Source organism: Eleutherodactylus coqui, chromosome 6, assembly GCF_035609145.1.
Source record: "Eleutherodactylus coqui strain aEleCoq1 chromosome 6, aEleCoq1.hap1, whole genome shotgun sequence".
Classification (NCBI taxonomy): Eukaryota; Metazoa; Chordata; class Amphibia; order Anura; family Eleutherodactylidae; genus Eleutherodactylus; species Eleutherodactylus coqui.
In genome coordinates, this window is record NC_089842.1 from 26,339,828 (window position 1) to 26,357,179 (window position 17,352).

At 48.9% G+C, this 17,352-nt stretch overlaps 1 protein-coding gene across 1 annotated transcript in view; it reads right to left on the bottom strand.

The window, feature by feature from the left end:
• Nucleotides 1-969: 969 nt before the first annotated feature.
• LOC136631970 (beta-1,4-galactosyltransferase 3-like) overlaps nucleotides 970-17,352 on the bottom strand; it is an 86,204-nt gene continuing 69,821 nt past the window's right edge. Inside the window, exons 5-6 of the mRNA XM_066606486.1 lie at nucleotides 4,342-4,446; nucleotides 970-1,464 (exon numbers count right to left, since the gene is read on the bottom strand). Coding sequence (XP_066462583.1) covers nucleotides 1,314-1,464; nucleotides 4,342-4,446 — 256 coding nt within the window. The 3' untranslated portion in view covers nucleotides 970-1,313. The remainder of the gene's footprint in view (nucleotides 1,465-4,341; nucleotides 4,447-17,352) is intronic.

Consider the following 17,352-nt stretch of genomic DNA (forward strand, 5'->3'; position numbering starts at 1 on the left):
TATATGTCTGTCTCGTACAATTGTCTTGTCAGTGTCTTAATTCTGGAGTGCATTTGGTATATGTATTGCACCTCTGCAGCACTGAATGGGCTAATGTCCGGGTTATGTCTGGAAAATGCATCTTGTGTGTCATGTGACTCTGTCTTATATATGTGTTTGCAAAGTGGGATGCTGGGAATAGTCTGTGTTAGTCAGAGAGAGAGTCAATGCAAGAGAGTTAGTATAGTCGAATATAGTCTGAGCCTGCGTCTTTTTGCAAGAGACAGATAGTTGGCAAGTGAGAGAAGTCAGTGAGTGAACCCCACATACACAGATTGTTTTGTGAGTGGAGAATAGAAGAAGCTGAGTGATTCCCTTCTACTTGGCCTGGGCCTACCTTACCCAGGATGTGCCGGTGCTACCAATAATCACTGAGTAAGAGAGAAAGAAGGACCGTTGATTGAGAGAGAAAAGGCACTAGAAGCATGAGTGTTGACCGGTAGAGTATTGAAGGGAGAAAGAGTAGCTGGGAGCTGGATCACACAGATAACTGGGACTGTGGATTGCACAGATTACCCCAAGAAGTTCTCCCTGTCACACCACCTTCTAGAAGTGTAATTTGTGCCAAACTACTGTTATACGTTGAAACTTTGCTGAATTTGCAGTAAACATTACCAGGAAAGAGATGAGAGAGCTCCGTGACAAGGCCCTTACCTACCCTGCCATCTCCTTGGCCGTAGGCCCGCTCCTCGGATGCTGCAAAAGCATCCACAATTACATCCCATGTGACAGATTGACATTAAAAGGCACTTTGGATTAATTCTGGTCATTGTTAAATTCAACTGTCAGTGCGTCCCTTTAACTACGGGGGCCAAGAATATATAAAAAGTCTCTTGATTTTCTCAAAAGGAAAGAACCTGAAACCTGAAATTTTAAGTCTGACTGTGAGTCCTCTCAGAGGTCACATTAGATTCAAAGGGAAAAATCCTCATTAAAAGAACAAAAAAAAGTCAAAGAAAACACCAGAAATTGCACTTCTAGAAGCCAAATTCTCTTCTGAGTGATGGAAGGTCCTCCACAGCGGGGAAGTGCTCCGCAGCTATGACCATGTCCACCTCGGGGCTGTTTGAGTGCGCTGACCTCTACAGGCCGGAGATGCTGTTGCGGCTCCCGCTGGATCGGATCTTTGGTTTTGTAGTTCTTGATTACAGTATAGTAGAAGGAGAGAAAATATAATGATATATGGCGACCTCTCATCGTCCCGCCCACAGGGGTCCGATAGAAGGGGCTTCAGGAGGATAGGGCACAGCTGGCTGACGGGCGAGGTGGCGGTCTCACGTGTGCGGCTTCAGGCCTTTGTCTGTGCCAATGTCTACGGTGATGTTGGTGTAGAGGGGGTGCAGCTCCTTGGAGAGGAGGATGTACTGCAAAGAGTTCATCCCGTCTTGTTTCCATGTCTGTGTCGTATTTGCTAAGAGGTTGAACCTGAAACGAAAAGTGGATGAGATGGAGGTGAGAAAAGAGACGCGCTACAGAGATTTAGGTCGCCTGCAGACAGGCGGAAATGCTCTTGTGCACCAAAAATGCCAATAGAAGTCTATGGGAGGTATGCAAATGTGCACTCAATATGCTGCACAATTTCATAAAGAAAAAACACCTTACTAGGCTAAATAGCCTTTAAATCGGGGAGCGGTAGTGTCCCGTGTGCAAAAAACCTTGCTTGCGTGCACAAAAAGTACAGCACTATGTCCTGATATGTGCGCAAATCTACCACGTTCATGGTACAAATATGCTGCATGAAGTCGACCGTTTTTGCACATACACTCATGTCAAGGGGCCCTCAGGGTAGTTTCAGACACTGCGAATTGGAAATGCTGCAGATTTTTTGAATATATTCCCCCTGTTCACATCCGGGGCTGAAATGCGTGTGTTACATTTGGAATTTGGTGAGGCTTTTCACACAGATCCACCTTGGGAAATTTCTCTGAGGCAATAAACAATAAACATGTTTGCAGAACATAATGTGGGCGCAAAAATCGCGCCCGTAAAATGTGACAAAGCAAAGCCATTGATTTCCATGGTTTTGTTCTCACGAGCGTGTTTCTATCTTGCCCAATCTTTTTTTTTTTACGTGTGCAATAGTGCAGAGTTTGAAATGCAAAAAAGGCTTTCGACTTATTCATGTGCAAATACACTCTGTAGCGCCGAGAGTATTTGCGCATGCACTCATCTGTCGGAGCCCTAAGTGTAGAAGGACCCTAAGGCCGGTTTCACATGGGCGAGAAAATCACATGAGATTTGTGCGTTGCAAGATGCACAAATCTCGCACAAATATGAACCCCATTCTTTTGAATGGGGTCATACACACAAGCGATTTATTATTATTTTTTTTTACCCGCATGGCACTGTGATGCTAATCAAATTGTGGCATGTCCTATCTTGTGCGTGCTCTCTCATTGCGGCACCCATTGTTTTCAATGGGACCGGCAGCAGCATCGCACCATGTGCAAAGGGCACAATATGTGATATCTCCTTTTGAAAGCAATGGGAGAAACTCTGTGAACCTGCATCCCCAAAGTGATGCGGCGCTGTTTTCACATGAAAATGCCTTGCATCTTCGGCGGTTTTTTAAATGGATGGCGAGGGCGATATTGGACATATTTTGCTCACTATTCGGAGGGTGACTTGGACTGAGCAAGTGCTGGTATAGAGGATGATAGACTGGATAATTGGAGTCTATACGGGCTCACGTCAGTGTTAGGGATTCTGTTTTTCTGCTTTGTTTCTAGCATAAATCAATGATGGAGGATCTGAATGAAACCTCAGACACTGATATAAGTGGACCCTAATAAGTGTGTTTTGGGTAGAAATGTGAAAGAATAGAAAGAAAAAAAATGGCAATGGAGATTGGAAGGCAAAAATTCAGAACGTGTGGAAGGTCTGTTAGAAAGAACTGAACAAGGTGGAGAGCAGCAAAAGATCTGGGGCTGCTGTGGCTGACGTTTACACACCGAGACTGTGATACTACAGCCTCCGGACTTTCACCACGGACCAGAAGTCTCACATTCTTCACATGTTGCACCGGAGTCCAGTGGCATAGACACAGAACAAGCAAGCAAACCAGCCTTGGTCAGCGCATGTAGCTATAACTCAAAGAGCCTACTGGTATTATCATATCCAACTTCACGCACAGCGTGCGGCGACAGTCCCTAATAGAGGGAAAGACATATACACACTATCTAGGCTGTTTGCTTTTTCAAACAAAATTGAAAAAAGCTCCTTCTTAGGGCTACCTGTGACCGTGTGCATTTTACTGCGTGGCCGCTGGGAGTTGTAGTGGCTCACTATTACCCAGATAGGCCTTTTTGCAGCTTAGCGTATAATTTTTCACGGACTGCAGTATGCGTTAAATAACCGCTGTCAGCCTCCAACTGCATGCCAATAATTGCATAATTATGCAGACTGCTCTGTGTCTGCTCTATTCGTAATACACCATGCTGAGGAGTAGGCCTAGAGGAGGTGGCCGTGGATGCCTGCGAGGACGCGGAGGTCCAAGTGAGGGTGTGGGCACAGGCCGAGTTACTGGTCCAGGTGAATCGCAGCTGTCTGCTGCGGGATTAGGAGAGAGACAAGTTTCTGAGGGCCCCAGCTTCATATCACAATTTTTGGGTCCACGTGGTAGACCTTTATTACAAACTGAGCGGTGTGAGCAGGTCCTGCCGTGGATGGCAGAAAATGCATTCAGCAATGTATCGACCACCCAGTCTTCTACGCCGTCCACTGCTGCAACTCTGAATCCTCTGGCTGCTGCTCCTCCTTCCTCCCAGCCTTCTCACTCCATGAAAATGACACATTCTGCTAAGCAGGCAGACTCCCAGGAACTGTTCTCGGCCCCTGCCTTTATTGGGAAAAAATGGTTCCTCTCTCACCTGAGGAGTTTGTCGTGACCGATGTCCAACCTTTGGAAAGTTCCCGGGGTCCGGGTGATGAGGTTGGGGACTTCCAGCAACTGTCTCAAGAGCTTTCAGTGGGTGAGGAAGTGAATGCTGAGGTGCAATACAAGCCTCAGCCACTATACAATGTATGGCGCTGTGCTTGGTATGGACTCAAGTGACAGTGGTGCTCATCCAAGTGCTGCTGTTACATCAGTTAGCTCATTGGTAGGGATGCCGAGCACCAAAAGCCCGGCCAGTCAACTATTAATGACCTATCCTGAGGATAGGTCATCAGTGGTATAATCCTAAAAAACCTCTTTAAAGAGGTTTTCTCAAGATCTCTGCTTGCTCTCAGTAAACATAACACTGTTCACCCCTTGGGGAAGCCCTCAACTCTGGGACTGCCACATCCTCTCACAGTCTTTACCTTTTAGGATTCTGTTCGTTTCCTTTGTCGTGTCCGTGTTTTATCATCTTATACCTCCCGTGTCTGATAGGTGGCCGAGATATCAACATACCGCTGAGCGCCACCCTGATGGAGGAAAGAACAAAGACAGCGGTCATTATGGGATGAGAACAACCCCCTTAGGTGTCTTACAAGAAGTTGTGCAAAGTTTTTTTTTTATATCATGGGGGCGCATTTTACATTCAGCAATCAGCCATAAGAATAACCTCCCCTTCCACATGTGTCACCAAATCCCCTCTGACCCGGCAAGGTGCAGACTCCATGAGACCTCTGAAGTGTCTTGCGGGATCGGCTCAAGATGTTAGCAGCAGATCCATTGAAGGGGCTGCCCACTATAGCAGCTTATGCCCTAACTGCAGGAAAGGAAAAAACTACCTCATTGTTGGAGGTCCGACTGCTGAAACCCCCACCAAGCCTGAGACAGAAAGTCCCAGGCCTCCCTGTATGAATGGAGGGCAGTCATGTGTGCGTGCTTCAGCTCCATTCATCTTTATGGCAGAAGGAACTGTCTCCAATATCCCCTACAGAACAGTATAGAAGATGGAGAAGTGCTTCCCGGCATCCCATCTGCCGCCTTGTGTATGGAGCAGCTCTAGCAATAATCATCTGATATACTTCAGACACAAGAATATATACATGTATGGCACGTTTCTCTGTGCAGGACCTTCCTTGTGCACTCTGACCCTTTTGACCCCTTCACACCCCAGGATGTATATTTACATCACAGGTTCACAGAGTTTGTATAGAACATATCCCGGGTATGCTAGAATCACATCCACTGTGACCCATCCCATCATATATCTGTATCCCCACCAATAAATACACTGAGACCATATTCATTTTTGGATATTTTGGCCACAGGAGCCATTTTATTTAAACTAATAACAAAACATATCAACCCCTTTTATATACGGATAGGAGGTCCTTGGAGCCACAAAGGTCTGGTGCTTAAACACATAAATCCGAACCTGATCTGCAACCAGCTTGGAGACACCACTAGCTCCATCAATGGGAGGCTAGAATATTAAAAACGATCCAGGTCACCCGGGATCTCTTCCCTGGCTTTACCCACAACACCAGACTCAACCACGCTGAAATAAAAGGGAGGGAAATCTTAAAAGTGAGACAGTACACACCAAACTCCCTCCACCCAATATAAAAATCCACCTCCAAGGACCTCCCCACCCGCCATAGCTAGCACAACTAATGACCTAAGTCTGCACAGTACCACACAAAAGAAGCGTCCTCTCAATACCCTCCTGCATTGCCAATGCCCACATATCCATACCTATATCATTTAAATGGACCCTATTCCTTAACCAGTAACCACCAACCTTTCTCCCTCCAAATTAACATGCCTCACGCTGACCCCCCCCCCCCCCCCTCCCATTTTAAGCTACAAATGCTGATATATGCCTATTAGGTTCCCACGACTTTCGAGGGAGCATCTCAGACTACACTATCACTATATCTGGGAACAACCCACTAAACCGCCTCAGAGCCACCCGGGAGGGTGATTTAGTGGAAAAGGAGATGTAATCATGTATTAAGATTGGATAGGGTACGGGGTAGAAAAGAAGGAGAGGGGGGGGGGGGAGGGTGTGCTATATTTCTGCCAGAGTTTGCGAATTTGTTATTTTTGGAGCTATATTTGGTGTATAGGATTGTGTTTGGTCTTCTGGAGTCAATTCTGATGGACCATCTGTGAGTGTAGCTGTATCCTCTCTACCCATTTTACCCTCGAGAGAGGGTGTGGAGTGATGGGGTGAGTGATAGGGTGGATCCTGTGAGTTACGGGATCATGTTCCTTAGGATCTAGGTTTCTACTGTGGTACATGAACTGTGGGTTTTCCAGGGCGACCAAATTTCGAGAAATGAAGTGTATGTTGAGTTTGTCCAGCTGAGTAATTCTTCGAGTTGGTGTATTTGACTTATCTTTTCTTTCCACATCTTAATAGATGGGGTGACTGTGCTACCCCAATGAAGGGGAATTAATGCTTTGGCTGCCACGATCATGAAAGAGATTAGTTTATCTTTCAAGGGGTTGAATGTCTTATTCGGTCTGCCTAAAATTACCATATCTGGTGATAACTGGAATATTTTTTTGAGAATTGTTGCAATTTACCTCTCAACTTCTAACCAGAAAGGCTTCATTTTCTTGCAGTTCCAACAAATGTGTAAATATGATCCCATATGCTCTTGACATCTCCAGCACCTATCTGACTCTGCAAGTTTATATGTAAACAACCACTCGGGGGTTCTATACCATCTGGAGAGTAGTTTATAGTGGTTTTCTTGGAGACGGACACATGGGGAGAACCCATCAGAGGTTTTAAATATTGTTTTAAAGGAGATGTCTCGAGGAAGCAGTTAAATTTTTTTTTTGCCCAGTCCCCCCCATTAAACATACATTACTAATTACCCCTGTAAATGACATTTCTAGCTGGTTCGTACTTACCGTTCCAGCGTTTCAGCAACTTATAAAAGTTTCCTCAAGATGGCCGCCGGCTCTTTCCCCGTCGCTCGCTGCAGCCCGACGTGCGCGCTCCCGAGACGCCGCCAGCTGTGTCTCCATGGCAACCGGACGCATCGCAGCCGCCGACCAGACGCCCCGCAGCCGCCGACCAGACGCCCACCGCCAGGCAGCAGGTAACCGGCGCTAGCCCCCGGCTCCCCAGCGCTAGACCCTCAGCCCAGGTGAAGGCCCCGGAGCCCAGCGCTAGGTTCCGGAGCCCAGCGCTAGTTCCCCCGGCCTAGCGGCAGCCCCCCACGGCCTAGCGACAGCCCCCCCCCCCGGCCTAGCGACAGCCCCCCCATCGCAGCGGCAGCCCCCCCCCGGCCTAGCGACAGCCCCCCCATCGCAGCGGCAGCCCCCCCCGGCCTAGCGACAGCCCCCCCATCGCAGCGGCAGCCCCCCCCCGGCCTAGCGACAGCCCCCCCATCGCAGCGACAGCCCCCCCGGCCTAGCGCTAGTTCCCCCATCACAGCGACAGCCCCCCCGGCGCAGCCCGGCGCAGCGGCAGCCCCCCCCCCGGCGCAGCGACAGCCCCTCCGGCGCAGCCCGGCGCAGCGGCAGCCCCCCCCCCCCGACAAATCACTTACCTGGGAGGCTTCTCGGGGCTGCTGGGCTGGGCTGGGCTTCTCCGCTGGGCAGCTCCAGTTTCTGCACCTTCCTCTAACAGAGGAAGGTACAGAATGGCCGCTGCAGCGCGGTCCCGAGCAGTGACAGCTCGTCTGCGCATGCGCAGAAGAGCTGTAGCGGGGAGCACACTGAAGCGGCTCGTGCTGAATGGAGAAGACCGGACTGCGCAAGCGCGTCTAAAAAAGCAAGCTGCCAGCGAATTTAGACGGAACCATGGGGACGAGGACGCTAGCAACGGAGCAGGTAAGTGGAATAACTTCTGTATGGCTCATATTTAATGCACAATGTACATTACAAAGTGCATTAATATGGCCATACAGAAGTGTATAACCCCACTTGGTTTCGCGAGACCACCCCTTTAAGTTCCGCATCTGTTATTTTTATATCCAGCTCCTTCTCCCATGACGAAATGTATGATGGTCTAGCTAAGGTGCGAGTATTTGTAAGGATTTTGATTAAGTGCAATATTTTGCTGACCTCTTTATTTTGGGTATTTATTAATCTTTCGAATTCTGTCAAAGGTCTTGAAGACGAATGGTCTATTTTAAAGTTTGAGATTATAGCCGCTAGCTGCGCGGTGTGGAGCTCATTTAACTTCCCTTGTGGAGCTAGCGTGTTTATTATGGTATTAGGATCTTTATGTATGATGGCTTGCAGGTCATGGATTGTTAGACCTTCAAAGATATTCCACATGTTTTCGGGAGTCCAGATCTTTGGTTGCTTAATGCTAAACGGGAGTAGGCTTAAAGGTGTATTGGGTGAGGGAGCGGGTGCTAGTTCTTGGGATAGGGAGTCCCAGGTCTCGTAGATGCCCCTCAGCAGAATATTGAAATCTTTAGCTCGGTAGGTTTTGGGGCTGGGGAGCCACATATCTTTAAGAAAATTGTTTCCGTGTGTCAATTGTAAAATTTTTCTGTTTGTGTTTTTTTAACGGGGTGATTAAATCCAACCATCTGTTTAGGTTGCTTGCCTTGTAATATTCTAATATGTTAGGCAGGCCTACTCCTGGAGCGAGTTTAAAGTGATGTTGAAGTCTCCACCTAAAATTATATGTCCGACTGCAAAGGATTTTTAGCCTGAGTAGTGTATCTATTAACCATTTGGTTTGATTAGTGTTTGGAGCATAGATATTAGCTAGAGTATAGTGGAAACCGTTTATTGTGCCTTCAACGAAGATAAAACGGCCCTCAGTGTCTGCATGTTGTTTTATGATTTGAAAGGGTAGATCTTTGTGAATGGCAATAGAAACCCCTTTAGAAGCTGAGGTAGGGTTGCAACTATGGTACCATTGTGCAAAATAGTTTCTTGGAAGTGCAGGGATTTTGTTGCTTTTGAAGTGTGTTTCTTGTAAAAACACTATTTTAGTTTTACTTTTCCTTAATAACCAGAATATGTGATGTCTTTTGTTTGGCGAGTTTAGACCTTTTGTATTGAAGGTAGAAATGGTTGTTTTATCTATCTGGGGAGATGTGGTTTTATGCTGGCGGGATTTGCTATTTGGTGAGTGGTATGATGTGTAAGTGGAGGGTGGATACCTGGTGGGCATATTAGAAGATGTTCGGTTTCCAGTTAGGTCGAAGGTAAGGTGTGTGTGTGTGGGGGGGGGGGGGGGGGGGATTAGGGAAAAAAACAGGAAGTAAGTAGCTAACTTAAACTTCCTGACCAGAAGGGGGTGTCCGGTCAACTAGTGATCAAATAATTCAGGTATTGTCGTGTGGATCAGAAGGACCCCGACAACTCCGCAAAGTGGAATTCTGTTGTCGGTGTCTTTCTCATCAGTTAGCTGCCCCTCCAGTAGGGGGGGAGTTAGTGTTTGTGTTATGAATGTAGCAGTCTCTCTCACGTGTGATGTTCACTCTGATGGCGAGGGGTCGTGTATCTTCTTCGACCTGGTCTGCACTATCCGGAGAGTCTTTTCATCTGGGGGGGGGGGGGGGGGGGCTTGATGCCACACCTAAAGAGCCAGTGCGTCTGGACCTGAATGTAGGTAGGAAGGGGAAGAGAGCTGAGGGAGGGCGGGGGTGGGGGTGGGGGGGAGGTAGGAGAGAAAGAGGAGAAAGATGCAAAGAAACCGAAAGAAACAACAAGTGCAATATCCCCTCACTCATCCTCTCCTTGTCATAATTAATCCCAAGCACTTATTTGTACCTGGGTTGTGTGTGTTTTATTCTATTATATTCTATTCTATGGGCGGCCCATCGGGCAGAGGACCCCAGGTGGTCGACCCCCATACGACCCCAGGAGCCCTACAATGCGCCACACGCCGCCCTATTTGAATAAGGGTACCCCCAAATTGCGGTTTCATGGGATTTGAAGGTGAGGCAGTCTAGAACCACTGCCTCGCGACACGTGTATGCTTCCTACAGTTGCTTCGCCAGTCCCACCTCATCCCGGGAATTGCCCAAACCTCTCTTCATCCATCTAGGCGTTCCATCAGCTATCGTGGGTCGATGCTGCAGCGGGGTGGCAAGATAAGTCCATTGTCTCTTATGGTTCAATGGGATCATCTGATAGACCAGGATGGAGGACGACACATCTAAGGTACTAGTGTCGTGGTTCAGGGACATATTATATCTTATGTAATGGATCCGTAGAGTCTTGCATCAGCACTTCTAGCTATTTGATTGTACGCACTGCTCTCCCCAGTGTCCATCACAATATGAGGTGAGCCTCTTTTAGTGTCTTAAGACGTTGGTTTTGCAGGATATTTCTTAGTCTTAGGTGATTTGAACTTGGGTATTGTTTTCCAAGACTCTCCCTCTGGTAATGGGGGGGTGGTTAGGTTGTAATGTGTGGGCAACCAGGAAGGTATCGCTATTGGTTCAATGTCCAGATGTTGCCAAATAAGGTCGAGGTCCTCTGGGGTACTGACTGTGATTCTGCGACCCGCATTATTGATCGCCAGGCCAAATGGAAATAACCAGGAATATTGGATTCCCTTTGTTCTCAGGACTTCTAGAAGAGGTCTCAGTATCCATCTTTTCGCCAGAGTTGAGGGTGCAATGTCCTGAAATAGTTGGATTTGAGAGTCACTGTATTTAAGCGGTTGGTGTGATCTTGATGTGTTTAGTATAGCATTTGTGTCCGTGTTGGAGAGTAGGCCACAAATTACATCTCTTGTCAGTTCTTCGGCCTTGGGTTTGGGTCTAATTGCTCTGTGGATTCGTTCTATCTGAATTTGTGTGGCTCTCTCTTCCCTCAACAGATCTGAGAACAGTTCACTTGCAACTTTACGTAGGGATTCTGCTACCCAGGACTCAGGCAGGCCATTTATCCGAATATTGCATCTACGGCTTCGGTTCTCTTGGTCTTCTATTAAGGTGAGAGCTTGATCTAGATATGAGCGATGGACTTCTACCACCTGCGAGGTAGCTTTTGCATGCTTGATAATAGCGGAGCACGATCCTTCAAGGTCCTCTACTCTATGGCCAATGTGTTGTAGCTCGGACTTTATATTGGCTAGTTCTGACATTATTGGTTGAGTGACCTTGAGGAGAGCTTTCTGTATGAATGATTTAGAAATTTGGGCACCCAAATCGCATTCCTCCTCCTCATTCTTGCTATCTAGCTCTGAGTCCTGAGGCGCGTGATTCGGGAACTCAATCGGGTCGAGACCGAGGTGTTGCCAACATCCTTGGAGTTCTTCAGGGGTCCTTATATTAATTCTTTTCCCTTTATGGGTGATGCCGATACCGAACGGGAAGAGCCAGGCGTATCTTATGTTTTTAGCTCTGAGGCTCTCGAGGAGGGGTTTAAGTTGTCTGCGTTTAGCCAGAGTTGTGGGTGATAGGTCTTGATATAGCTGAATTTCCGTGCCCTCATACCGAATGTTTTCTGCACTTCTTGCAGAATTTAAAATGGCCGCTGCGTCTGGATAGGCGAGAAGTCTGCAAATAATGTCTCTCGGGGGGTCACTGGCTTGGTCTTGTGGTCTTAGGGCTCTGTGTATCCTTTCTATATTGATGGGCGAGGCCCTGTCTGCACCCAACAAATCAGTGAAAATTTCTAGGGCTATTTTCTGTAGGGTGTAATGAGCCCATGATTCTGGGAGCCCCTTATTACGTACATTATTTCTGCGGTTCCTATTTTCGATGTCTTCTTGCATGAGAAGCATCTTGTTGAGGTGCAGGTGTTGTTCTTTCACTATCACCGCTAGCTCTCCAGTGTGTGAGGTCACCGTAGCAGCAGAGCTTTCCAATTCCTCTACTCTCCTCCCCAAGTGCCTTACTTCTTCTTTTATTTCTGACAGTTCTGTCAGAACTGGTTTTAAGGATTTTGTAAGCAGTTCTTTCATAAACCCCTTAGAAAGGGGTTCGTCCTCCCCTTCATCTAATGAGCTCTCAGCCTCCCGCACTGTACTCCTGGCCGCGGCTGTTGCTGGCGCCATCTTGCTTGCAGCGTGTGGGGAGTGGCTACTTTGATCTTTTAAGAAGCGCTGCAGGTCTGACTGACCTCGGGCCGGGCGGGGGGTCCCCTGAAGTTCTCCTCCTTTGTCTCTTGTGATCTTCCCCATTTTAGATAAAAATCACTGATACCCGGAGCCTGTAGCTGTGCCTCAGTGACGGGGCATAGGTTCTATGTGGCCATCACACTCCGCGGTCAGACTTCGCCCCGCCGGGACGGAATTAATCTTTTGATTTCAGAAAAATTATGTATATTGCGGATCTGGGCGAGCCAGATCCTAAAACATTAGAGCTATGCCCTCTGGATTTCTTCTGTCTCCCCCTGCGACAGATAGAGTCTTTATTTTAAATATGGCCCCTCTTCCTTCTCTTTCAGTAGTGATGCTGTGGAGGGGGGGAGGGGGGGTGGGAGAGAGGAATGGCGGCGCTTTTTGGCGGGAAGGCTGGTCCGAGGGGAACTGCTCAGGAGGTAAGATGGTACTGCTGTAACGCTGGTTGAGCTAGCCGCTATATTAGATGGCTTTCTCGGGGCGCCGGTACTCACTGCTTTAGCTGTAATTGCTGTTCTCCTCCGTGTCGGGCGCTTCCGCTACTCCGTCTCTGTTCACAGGTCCGTCCGCGGCAGGTCTTCTCGCTACTGCCCGGAGTCTGCAGGATTCTCTTTTGAGTTTTTCATTGTCTCCGCCGCTATCGGAGGCTTCTCCGGGGGGCAGCCCCGCTCTAGACTGTCTCCCTCCTCTATTATCCCGCTCACCCGTCCGGACGTCTGCTTTTATAGCTCCGGTGGAGCCGAGAACCTGCTGCTTTGGTGGTTGCCGCTCGTCTCACTCTCCTTCCCCTCTGTCCACCTCGGAGAGTGGAACTGTCGCCCACTCCGTTCCTTATGAGCCTCCGCTGGACACTTCCCTTCTCCAGACGGTGCGCTCCCCTTCAGAATTTTAAGATGGCTGCGGCTTGTCTCCGGAGCACGGACCCGCCACTCAGGCGCTGCTTAGTCCGGTATCAGGTCTCGCCCAGGGTTATCCCCGCATGCAGGGGAAGCAGTTGTGGTTCGCACGGGTCCCTGAGGATCTTGAGGTGCCAGGCAAGGTCTTAAAGATGTAAATTCTTCCTTCTGGTTGAGGAGCCCTGGTTCCGTGCGGCCATCTACTCCGTAGGCTAGGCCACGCCTCCCCTGAGGCCCTTGATTCGACGTGTTTTGTGATGAAAGTGATCTTGACATGGCGCTCGGAGATTGTGTGCTCTTTCTCTTTAGAAAGTTTTGCATGTCTGCTTGATTTTTTTGTCTTCTCGGGGTATCCGGTGGATCGGAACAGCATTCCCTGATGCCCTTCACCATTTTGTGCTGCTATTGAAAATGGGTAGGGTGGTGTCTGGATGCTATATGAGTCTTGGAATGTGCACTCTTATAGTTCTTATCATGTTGTGAGCCATAGGGTGTCTTCCTCCACACTATTTGGTCTCAGTCAGCCATCTGTGTGGCCGTTTATTCACCTGTATGCGGTTGGTATCACAAGGGAACCAAAGAAAATTTTTTGTATAGTAGGGTCAGACTCTCAGCATGCAAGTCCTAAAAATTATCTTGTGGTAGAACTGGATTTATCAGTTCCAGAATAATTAGAGCTGGGCTCTTTTGTTGTCTTCTGCCTCTTTGCAGATTTGGCTATTTATATTGCTCCAGTATGCAGGCCCCTTTAGGCTGGCATCTCTTCCCTCGTTCACACAGTTGAAGGGCCAGAGAGAGGGGGAGGGGTGGAGGAAGATGGGGTGAGTTCAGGCTGGAGTACTAGCTCAGAGGGAAGGCAGAGCTAGTGTGGAGGGGGGTGAGGGCGTTACGGAGGCTTCAGAGACCCCGCTTAATTGTTTTTATAGCGGGACTGGGCTCTGTGTGATCACCGGTACTCACTATCGGCGCCACAGCTCCAGTCCTCCTCTGCACCGAGTGCTGCTACTCCGGCTCGCAGGCCTGTCCTGGTCAGGTCTGAGCTCTGCCGCCAGGTGTCTGCAGGACCTTCTCTCTCCACTCTCCACTACTGCCGCCGACCGGGCGTGATCTGGGGTAGGTCCGCTGTCACTCTTGTTGTTTTCAGCGTGTTATCAGGTGTCTCTAGTACACAACTATCTCATTTTAGTATTTTAATTCAACAATGTTCAAACTAACGCAACTTAATATTTTTGAATTCTCCACATACTCCAAGAACCTATATATATATATACTAGCTTACCCGTCGCGCGTTGCTGTGAAGACATACATACATACATTCGTTTTTATATATCTAGATAATAACCAATCACAGCGCAGCTTTCAAGTTACCTCAGCAGTATAATACATAGCAACCAATCACAGCACAGCTTTCATTTTACCTCAAGATTCTCAATATCCAGCAATTGTCTTGCGAAACGTTCGGCGGATGCATCATTTTGTAGTTGAACACGCATCCCGTTGCTCGTAATGACTTTTGCACTTTCGTGCTTGAGATGGAAATCAAACAGTCTTTTTCTGGGGGGGCATAACTGTCGACGATGCTCGCACGCGCGCCACCTATCGTAGGATAGATGTACTATGCCAGTAATCTTCGGAGGAGTGTACTCAACAACTTCCCAAAGTTTCATGGCGGTCATATGAATCGTGTAGTAATGCATAAAGAATAGAGATGAGCGAACACCAAAATGTTCGGGTGTTCGTTATTCGTAACGAACTTCCCGTGATGCTCGAGGGTTCGTTTCGAACAACGAACCCCATTGAAGTCAATGGGCGACCAGAACATTTTTGTATTTCGCCGATGCTCGCTAAGGTTTTCATGTGTGAAAATCTGGGCAATTCAGGAAAGTGATGGGAATGACACAGTGACGGATAGGGCAGGCGAGGGGCTACATGTTGGGCTGCATCTCAAGTTCCCAGGTCCCACTATTAAGCCACAATACCGGCAAGAGTGGGCCCCCCCCTCCCAACAACTTTTACTTCTGAAAAGCCCTCATTAGCATGGCATACCTTTGCTAAGCACCACACTACCTCCAACAAAGCACAATCACTGCCTGCATGACACTCCACTGACACTTCTCCTGGGTTACATGCTGCCCAACCGCCCCCCCTCCCCCCCACAGCGCACACCAAAGTGTCCCTGCGCAGCCTTCAGCTGCCCTCATGCCACACCACGCTCATGTCTATTTAGAATTGCGTCTGCCATGACGAGGGACCGCAGGCACACACTGCAGAGGTTGGCACGGCTAGGCAGCGACCCTCTTTAAAAGTGGCGGAGCGATAGCCCACAATGCTGTACAGAAGCAATGAGAAATAGAATCCTGTGCCACCGCCATCAGGAGCTGCACACGTGGGCATAGCAATGGGGAACCTATGTGCCACACACTATTCATTCTGTCAAGGTGTCTGCATGCCCCAGTCAGACCGGGCTTTTTAATTCATAGACACAGGCAGGTACAACTCCCTATTGTGAAGTCCCTGTCGACCCACAGCATGGGTGGCTCCCTGGAACCCACCGGCGGTACACAGAAATATCCCATTGCATTGCCCAACACAGCTGAGGTAGTAATGTCGTGCTTAATGCAGGTGGGCTTCGGCCCACACTGCATGCCCCAGTCTGACTGGGGTTCTTTATAAGTGTACAGATGTAGTAAAAACTCCGTGTGCACCTACAGCATGGGTGGGTGCCAGGAAGCCACCGGCGGTACATAGAAATATCCCATTGCATTGCCCAACACAGCTGAGGTAGTAATGTTGTGCTTAACCCTTTCCAATCCAATTTGTATATGGTTTTCCTAGGGGGCTAACTCTTTTTCTGCTGTTATACAACGGCGCTATATGCTGGCTAAAGCCAGTACTGCATGAGCTGACACGTAGGATAGGCTCCGACAGCAGAGAGGCTGGCAATATACAGTAAGAGAACCCCGACGGACGTCTACCAACAACGGAGCTGTACAGCCTTAAACCCTAATGTCTTCACAGGTCACACAGTGGACTGGAAAGGGTTAATGCAGGTGGGTTTCGGCCCACACTGCATGCCCCAGTCAGACTGGGGTTCTTTACAAGTGGACACATGTAGGTTTAACTCCCTGTGGACCCACTGCCTGGGTGGGTGCCAGGAAGCCACCGGCGGTACATAGAAATATCCCATTGCATTGCCCAACACAGCTGAGGTAGTAATGTCGTGCGTAATACAGGTGGGCTTCGGCCCACACTGCATGCCCCAGTCAGACGGGTTCTTTAGAAGTGTACAGATGTATTAAAAACTCAGTGTGCACCTACAGCATGGGTGGCTCCCTGGAACCCACCGGCGGTACACAAAAATATCCCATTGCATTGCCCAACACAGCTGAGGTAGTAATGTCGTGCGTAATACAGGTGGGCTTCGGCCCACACTGCATGCCCCAGTCAGACTGGGGTTCTTTACAAGTGGACACATGTAGGTTTAACTCCCTGTGGACCCACTGCCTGGGTGGGTGCCAGGAAGCCACCGGCGGTACATAGAAATATCCCATTGCATTGCCCAACACAGCTGAGGTAGTAATGTCGTGCGTAATACAGGTGGGCTTCGGCCCACACTGCATGCCCCAGTCAGACGGGTTCTTTAGAAGTGTACAGATGTATTAAAAACTCAGTGTGCACCTACAGCATGGGTGGCTCCCTGGAACCCACCGGCGGTACACAAAAATATCCCATTGCATTGCCCAACACAGCTGAGGTAGTAATGTCGTGCGTAATACAGGTGGGCTTCGGCCCACACTGCATGCCCCAGTCAGACTGGGGTTCTTTACAAGTGGACACATGTAGGTTTAACTCCCTGTGGACCCACTGCCTGGGTGGGTGCCAGGAAGCCACCGGCGGTACATAGAAATATCCCATTGCATTGCCCAACACAGCTGAGGTAGTAATGTCGTGCGTAATACAGGTGGGCTTCGGCCCACACTGCATGCCCCAGTCAGACGGGTTCTTTAGAAGTGTACAGATGTATTAAAAACTCAGTGTGCACCTACAGCATGGGTGGCTCCCTGGAACCCACCGGCGGTACACAAAAATATCCCATTGCATTGCCCAACACAGCTGAGGTAGTAATGTCGTGCGTAATACAGGTGGGCTTCGGCCCACACTGCATGCCCCAGTCAGACTGGGGTTCTTTACAAGTGGACACATGTAGGTTTAACTCCCTGTGGACCCACTGCCTGGGTGGGTGCCAGGAAGCCACCGGCGGTACATAGAAATATCCCATTGCATTGCCCAACACAGCTGAGGTAGTAATGTCGTGCGTAATACAGGTGGGCTTCGGCCCACACTGCATGCCCCAGTCAGACGGGTTCTTTAGAAGTGTACAGATGTATTAAAAACTCAGTGTGCACCTACAGCATGGGTGGCTCCCTGGAACCCACCGGCGGTACACAAAAATATCCCATTGCATTGCCCAACACAGCTGA